Here is an 8,812-nt window from a genome sequence, read left to right on the forward strand (position 1 = left end):
AGAGAGACAGAAAGAGAGAAATCACCCCCCAGGGGGGATGGCCACGCCGCAATCCCTTCTCCTCCATTCTCCTCTCGGGATCTTGGGCACGCACGCACACGCGCCCGACCTAAGTTTTAAGCCACCGGGTCCGGGACGTGAACCGCGGTTGACTATGTGGGAGTCCAGCGACGTAGCCATTACGCTAACTGCTGGTCCCTATATTTTCGTTTTTTTAAGCTCACCAATTGTATTTCTTTCATGGGAGAGAAGGGGACACTCAAGAGGGTCTCGTCTTGCTGTGATCTCCTCCTAGCCCTCCAGCTAGTTGGGGTCTTGGACACATATACCCCTGACGTGTTTCAGGTCGACTCAGGATCTGAACCCGTGGTCAGCCACGCGGCTTCCAGCACCACAAAGCCCAGCACCACAGATAAGTATGCGATCATCTTTGCTACTGAGGCTGGGCAGTCTCTCATGATTTTGAACAGGATTTATCACATCTATTTCTAGCGCTACGATAAAAATAAAGCAGCAGCTTGGCCTTCAGGTACTTCCTTTAGACTGACTTTCCACCCCTTTAGGTAATGTTCTTATCTCACTGGCCTCCGAGACAAAGTAAGAACCCTGGGGCTCTCATGTTACCCTCATTACTGAATCACTCACAATTTTTCACCCAGCAGACTTAAAACCTCTTCTTCCCTTTCCCCATCTCATGCTTTTCTTTCTTTCTTTCTCTCTCTCTCTCTCTTTTTTTTTTGAGAGGTTTTGCTATCGTGCACTCACCAGACAGACAGAGACAGACAGAAACCAAGACATCACCCCCAGGGGGGATGGTCATGCTGCAATCCCTTCTCCTCTATTCTCCTCTCGGGACCTTGGGCACGCACGCACGTGCACCTGGAGTGTTTTAAGCCGCCGGGTCTGGGACTTGAACTGCGGTCGATTACATGGGAGTCCAGCAACATAGCCATTATGCTAACTGCTGGTCCCTCACATGCTTTTCTTTATCTTGGGTCCCAAATGCATTTTGTATAAAACTCGTGCCGGGGCCTTACTCCTATTCTGTAATGGCTTACTGGTCTGCGATCTGGGCTGTCCACATGTGTGTCTAGTGGGTCAAAAGCTCCTAGAGGCCTGGGGCTGCAATCCCATAGTTCCTTTCGAAGGCACTTAGTTAAATGTCAGACATAAAGGGGGCTCCACGACCCTTCCTGATGAATGCACTCGGATTCCACAGTATAGCCCGTAATAGTACCTCCTGCGTCAACACCTGGCTCCTTACTGTCTATTTAAAAACACAAGGGGTGGGGCCAGCACCACATGGTGGTGAAGGCACTGGGCTCCTACACGGCCAACCGCAGTCTGAGTCTCGGACCTGGCAGCTCGCTTTCTCACTTTCTCTTTCTCTCTGGTGAGCACATGTGCTCTATAGAAAATTAAAATAATAATAATTCTGACATTCAGGTGTTCTCCCCCCCATTCCCTCCCCCCCACGGGAACTTTCTCACACTGTATCCTATACTTAATCTTTCTCAACCTCTCTCTCTCTCTCTCTCTTTTTTTTTTTTTTTGGCCACAAGGTGCATGCACCTGTAGGAGACAGACAGTGAGAGGGAAAATAAGAAATCACTCACTAGGAGGGATGGCCATGCCGCAGTCCCTTCTTCTCCATTTTCCTTCTGGGATTTTAACCACACACACACATACACACACACACATGTGCCCAGCATAATTTTTTAAAAATTATTTAATTTAATGTATTCATTCATTTATTTTAATTTGACCAGAGAGAGACAGAGAGAGAGGGAGAGAAAGCGGGAAAGCAAGCCACCAGGTCCAGGACTTGAACTGTAGTCAGCCATGTGGGAGTGTCCAGTGCCTTAACCACCATGTCACTTGCTAGTCCCTGCCCCAGCACAATTTTTAAGCTGCCAGGGACTTGGCCTAGGATTTGAACTATGGTCAGCCATCTGGAGTCTAGCACCTTAACCACCATGCCACCTGCTGACCCCAGTCCTTCTCAGTCTTAGGAATTCAATGAGTCTGTTTTCTCCAGTCTTCTGGAGACTATCAATAGTCTACCTTCAGGATAAACAAATACGACTAGCGAGATGCCAAAGACATCAATGGCAAGCTCCATTCCGATGCTACAAAGAGTCTTTTTATTAATCTTCAGATCCCAGCAAAATGCTACAGACTTTATTATACAACCATAAATACATGCAGCATGTTGCATTTACCCATCTATCTTACCTACCTAAACTGATCTTATTTCCACCCCTGCCCCCTGCAGCCATGCTGCAGAGTATGCACTGACTGAGAGAAGTGCATGTAAAGTCCACAGCATGGGCCACGGGGCTGCCGTGATCTGGCCCCTGGCTGCCTCTTGGAATTTACTTTTCCCCAATTTCCCCCTGCTAACACCACTCTAGTCACTCTGGTCACTTTGCTTTCCTAAGTACACAGAAGGCACCCCATCCTTCTGCCATCGACAGGTGGCTCCCTCCTTTCGCAGCATCCAAGTCTGCTCAAGTGGCACCTTGTCAGAGAGGACTAGCCACTGTCTTTCTCTCCCTGGGCCTTATCACCACTGGACAAACTGTACACAGTCATTCTTCAGTATCTGCAGGAAACTGTCTCCATGACCCTCACTATACCAGAAACAGATGGGCAAGTGCTCTGCAAGAAATGGCACAGTATTTGCATATAACCTACAACACACTCCTCACTTCAAGTCCGCTCTAGACAACTTACAAATAATTAAGCACCAGCTATAAATGAGATGAAAAATATACAGATAAACTTTTTTAAAAAAAGAATTATTTTATTTATTTATTAATTATTTTTTTCACATGAGTTTTGCCAGAGAACAAGAGAGAGAGAGAGGGGGGCATGAGCAAGAGCAAAACAGCAAGCCACCAGGTCTGGGACTTGTAGTCAGCCATGTGGGAATTCCAGTGTCCTAACTGCCACACCACCCACTGGCCCCCAGATAAACTTCTTTATTATCTCTTTTAGGGAGCTACCTTTTTCTCCATTTCATGGCAACTGGCATGGTCTGGTGGCACCTGCAGTTGGCTGAATCTGCAGATGCAGAAATCACAGATGCAGACACAGAGGGCTGACTTACGTACTTATCCTTCTGTTCTCTGTCCCTCCCACACACACATCACCAACTCCTCCTCAGATGGGACTTTGAGAGACCTGAGGCTTGACTGTCCTCACTCACTCTATCCCCACAGCCCATACAGCAGGCCTAGCAGGAGCTCAGGATAGGAATGCACAAACGAATGTGGAAGGGATGAACTGCTTAGGCTCGTGCAGTGTTGCTATGCCTCAGCCTCAGCGTTGGATGCCAGCCAGAGTGTACCATTGTCTCAGATGCGTGTCCCAAGAGCTGCTGCATGAAAATGAAAGAAGAGTAACAGCAGGGTGAGCAGCGGCTGAGTGACAGAACACTAGGCTGGAAAGGGGGCTCAAGACCATTACTTTACAGATGAGGAAACTGAGGTCCAGTGAGGAACAGCAGCTTGGACAAGGCCACTTGGGAAAAGAGAAGCAAAGCTCGACCTTCCCTAGCTAGGACTTCTATCTCCACGCCACGTAACTTCTCGATTGTTCTACGCAGACCTGGTCATTTACAAAATATGATCAATGATGAGGATTTAAAATATGTAAGGTGGAATTACATAACAGCAGGGCCTGAGTGCCACAGATCAAAAGCACTAGTTTCCCCCAAAACAGGCTAATGAAACAAGCCCTTCGGGATCCTGTGAGGCAACCAGTCCAGAGATCTGTCCGCCATTACAGCTAACCTCTTCTTGGCTTCCCTTTTCCAACACAGCAGCAGAACATGGTTTAATAAGCATTGAACACTTTGTTTTTGTTTCCTCTCACACAGGTGAACAGAGTTGAAGATATCTGTTCCAAATACAACTGCATTCATGCGTGACAGAAATCATGGAAAGAAAGACCTGACTGAAAGAAGGTGATAGCATTGTGATTGCAATTCAATGATCTTATTGAAAGAGTCCTTGCCACTTTTTAAAAAGTCCTCCTGTATTTGTGTCAATGTAACCGAAAACAGGAATTGTCAAAGCATTGGTGAATATCCAGGTTCTATTCTACTGTAATTCAAGTTGAGCAGATATCCTTCTTTTTTGTGCCTTAATTTAGGTATTTAAAAAATTTTTTAAAACATTTATTTGTTTATTTGTTGTCATTTTCAAGCCACCAGGTCTGGGACTTGAACTTTGGTCAGCTATGTGGGAATCTAGCACCTTAACCAGCTGGCCCTGCCAGATATCCTAAGTCCTATGTATTTCCTCAAAGATCAATGGTCATTTTATAGAAACTTTAGCACAGTTTTAGTGGGGCTACAGCTAGCACATGAAGTCCATTCTAAATACAGCTATAAAGAGTAAAGGTACTACACATGTACCCCCTCTCCCCTCCCTCTGCACCGTATCACACCATCCTCCACCTCACACGTTACGGTAATAGTGGAACGAGGTGGCTTTCTTCTTTTTAAACAAACAGAACTTACACATCCAAATGGATAGGGCTGGACCTTTTAAAGTATCAATAGTTACCTTTGGAAGTTAAAGCTCCATTCCAACAAGGGTACAGAATTTTTCTGGAATGTCTTTTAGAACGGAATTTCTCCAGATTTAGTGTGCATAAAGGCCACCTAGAAAGCTCAGTAACAGTGCAGATCTGCAAATCCAGACGTCCAGATTTAACCGGTCTTGGATGAGGTCAAGGAACATGCATTTCTTTTCTTTTCTTTCTTTCTTTTTTTTTTTTTTAATATTTTTGTTGTTAGAGGGCATGTACGCTCACTAGAGCGAGGCAGTGAGAGGGAAAGTGAGAAATCACCCCCAGGGGGATAGCCACATTCCCCTTCTCCTCTGTTCTCCTCTTGGGATTTTGGGCATGCACATACACACACCCAGCTGGTTTTCAAGCTGCAAGGTCCAAGACTCAAACCATGGCTGGCCATGTGGGAGTCCAGCGCCTTTATCATGAAGCCAAAACACTGCAGGTAGTCTTATACAAGATTGTGGGGAACAGTGTTTTGAGGTAACCTTGGAGTCAGTGCCCCAGCCATACAAAGACATCAAGAGGACTTCAGGGTCCAGCTCTGTGTGATGCATAGGGACGCACTGAAAGTTTACTTCTGTGTCCTTTCAAAGCCTTCACTGAACGTGTCAGCACAGATACATCAGACATGACTATTTGCAAACAATACATACCTCCATGAAAGAGATTCCTAAGCTCCACACATCAGAATGAATGCCATACTGCTCCCCTGAGATTCTTTCGGGCTGTAAGAAAACAGGAGAACCTCGTGAGGTGATGTCAGCTGCTCCACGAAACATATGCTGAACGCAAGGCCAGCTAGAGCAGAGGCCACCAACATCTGCACAGCATGCTATGGACAGCAAAACTGCTTTATGTGTATGTACGTGGATGTGTGTGCTGCTGTACAGATAATACACAGATTATGCGTGCGTGTGTGTGTGTACAGATCTCACTGAGTCTTCACAAGGACCCCGGATGAAGACTTTACCCTATTTCACAGAAGAAGAAAACAGAAGCTCAGAGTAATAATGTGATTTAGGCAAGACCTAAGGAGCTGAGACTTGAACCCATGTCTTCTCCCTCCAAATCCGGGGTCTTAGATGCAGAGTAACAAATGGCACACTATTATTCGACCTGCATTTTGACAGATAGGTCCGGAATGCCAGGGTCTCTTCCCATTTTTAAACGTATTTCAAACTTACGGGCAAGTTACAAGGATAGGACTAGTGCAAGCATACGCAGCGTTCCTTGACCAGAGTCACCGTCCAGCACTGTATTCCAGTGATAAGAGAAGCCAAGGCCTCCCCAGGTGGACTGGCTCAGGACACGAGCTAATCACAGCAGGCTGGGCTTCCCGTGCCCTGCTGGGACACAGCTCACACTGGCCCTGCGGGGGGCCACCTTGGTTCAGGAAGCCTTCCTCTGCTCTTCGGGGAGAATGACAGACTCCTGTCTCTATGGGTTATTAAAAAGAGTATTCATGGGGTCAGCAGGTGGCATGCTGCTTAAGATGCTAGACTCCCACACGGCCGACTACAGTTCAAGTCCTGGACTGGTGGCTTGAAAATCACACCAAGCACGTGTGCATTTGTGCTCCAAATCCCATAAGGAGAATGGAAGAGAAGGGACTGAGACATGGCCACCCCCTCTGGAGGGTGATTTCCCACTTTCCCTCTCTCTCCCTCTCTCTGGTTAGCACACTTGCCCTATGGCAAAAACCAAAAGAAAATGTTATTCATGTAACGTACAGTGTCATAATCATCTGTTGCTAGTCTGTTTCCACTAAGAGGCAGAGACAGTATATTATTTAACTCTACCTAGTACTCTGCCTGGCACATGTCGGTGTGCAGTCAGTGGACACTGACCTAAGAGATGCAGTATATGCTGACTGCACATTCGGTTGTGTTGTTTGGTGTGTGCTCACTGGAGAGAGACAGAGACAAAGAAAGAGAAAGCATCCCCCATGGGAAATGGTCACGCAGCAATCCTTTCTTTGTTTCTCTCTCCTTTTGGGATTTGGACATAAACTCCCAGAGTGTTTCCCAAGAAGCCAAGTCTGGGACTTGAACCACACAGTTGGCCACATGGGATCCAGCAGTCTTAACTGCCAGGTCACAGGCCAGCCCACACAGTTGTTTGTTTGTTTGTTTTTTAAAGAGAGATTTTTTTGCTATAAGGCGCCCACTGGAGGGACAGAGAGAGAGAGAGGGAAACAGAGAGACAGAAAGTGAGAAATCACCCTCTGGGGGTATGGCCACACCACAATCCCTACTCCTCCATCGTCCTCTCGGGATTTGGGGCACACACGGACATGTGCATGGAGTGTTTTAAGTCACTGGGTCTGGGACCTGAACTGCGGGCGACTATATGGGAGTCCAGCAACATAACTGTTACGCCATCTGCTGGTCCCCATAGTTGGTTTTAAAAAGCATGACCTAAAACGGAGTTCCTTCAAGTGCCCTAATATAACACCCCCATATATCATTGCTATTCATGTCTAATGAGAGCGTCCAGCAAAGGTGAAAAGAGTAAATCCCTCTGGAATTGTTAAAGAAACCAAACACTGCCTTCCTCTGTCCTGTCTTCCTCCCTGTCTCTTTTTCTTCACTCCATGGCAATGATATCAATAGTTAACAACATATAGAACATTCTCCAGAACATAGAAAATACACAGAGCAGGTGGCAAGGTGCTTGGGATGCTGGACTCCAACATGGCTGACCGCGGTTCAAGTCCTGGACCTGACAGCTTGCTTTCTCATTTTCCCTCTCTCTCTCTCTCTGGTGAACTCATGTGCCCTACAGCAAATTAAAAATAGTAATTATGATAATAAATAAAGATAAATATTTTTTTTAAAAATGACACACACACACACATACAAAGTGGAAACACAAAATACTCTGGCAGTACCAACGTTGAGATTAATACATTCATTAGAGTTGCCTGTTGAACTACTATCACAAACACGAACCGTCAGCAGAAAACAGAGCATAGCAAAATTATATTAAAACAAAGAGAAAAATGATACCGTTTCCAGATAACAGGTGGCAGATAAGAGAACTCCAAAAGGATGAGATTCTGATAACGTCTTGCTGGAGAAATCGTCTTGCGGGAAGTTAACAGAGCGAGGTTGTACTGGGACGTGGTGTCTGTGTAAGAGCACGCGGCAGAGGAGGTAGCAAGCTCCATGCATCTACAATATTCTCGAATTCCTGAGGCAGAGCAAGACTGGGAAGGTGCCCAGGCCCCAAACTGACATGGGCACAAGAGGAGCCCCACGCGCTCTGAGTCCGCATAATTCAGAGCTGTTCCCAGACTTGAGGCCAAGGGGGCCTGCCCTGTCCTCTCCCCTCAACAACAAAACAGAACGGACCCAGCCACCAGGTACTGCGCTGTGACAGAACGTTTGTGATGGACGTTTGGCAGTGAAACAACCAAACCTGAGGTCACTTTCTCACGTGGCAGCTGTCACCAGGGTCGAAAACTAAGTAATAGGAAAGTGAGACTCTCGGCTGAAGCGTCTCTGTCCTGGGGTTTCAGTGAAGAGTAAACAAAACAAAACAAACACTGGGCCCTGTTCTTAGTAAGGACAGTGCGGAGTGGTGACGGTGACTAAAAGGTGGGACTTAGAGAGGCTCTTGAGGGCCGTGTCTCAGCTGGCGCTGACGTCCGCTCCCTCCAGGACCCTCCGTGACTCGGTTTTCACCCAGCGGTCGGGCTGCACGACGCTGTTCTGCTCAACAGACGGCACGTATGACATGCGCCCATGTGAGTTTAGCAGGCCGTGCCGTGTGAGCCAAGTGTGAGCAGGCAATACCGTTAAGAACACACTATGATGTCTGCACAACAGCGAGATCACCTAACAGCACACTTCCCGGAACCAGCCCTGCTCTAGCGTATGACCGTAATTCCTCTGTGTACCACACGCTACCCCAGGCTCCCTTGTCAAATGCAGAAAGACACTAGACGAAGACATCTCTTCTCTCTTGGGCAAAGGGGTAGTTTCTGCTCAGAATTAGGCCACTCGGAAAATTAACAAGCAGGCATGAACACTGTACACTCGCATGCCACCAAAGTCTGCATCTTAAGGCCCAGCCTGGTGGCATAGACACAAGCAAACTGAAGTGCCTCACTGTAAGCCACCCGGCCAACCACGGATTTGGGTTCTCAGGTTGGCCTGAAGACATGCCTGTGTGTGTGTGTGTGTGTGTGTGTGTGTGTGCGCGCGCGCGTGCGCGCGCACGTGCA

At 47.2% G+C, this 8,812-nt stretch overlaps 1 protein-coding gene across 13 annotated transcripts in view; it reads right to left on the bottom strand.

Moving 5' to 3' along the window:
- Nucleotides 1–8,812, bottom strand: part of MAP2K5 (mitogen-activated protein kinase kinase 5) — a 332,934-nt gene that overhangs the window by 130,222 nt on the left and 193,900 nt on the right. For all 13 annotated transcript variants that reach the window (XM_014589750.1, XM_014589747.1, XM_014589744.1 and 10 more), the window contains one exon: nt 5,238–5,309. In XM_014589750.1, coding sequence (XP_014445236.1) covers nt 5,238–5,309 — 72 coding nt within the window. The remainder of the gene's footprint in view (nt 1–5,237; nt 5,310–8,812) is intronic.

The sequence above is a fragment of the Tupaia chinensis genome, unplaced genomic scaffold (assembly GCF_000334495.1).
Source record: "Tupaia chinensis unplaced genomic scaffold, TupChi_1.0 Scaffold000377_2, whole genome shotgun sequence".
Lineage (NCBI taxonomy): Eukaryota > Metazoa > Chordata > Mammalia > Scandentia > Tupaiidae > Tupaia > Tupaia belangeri.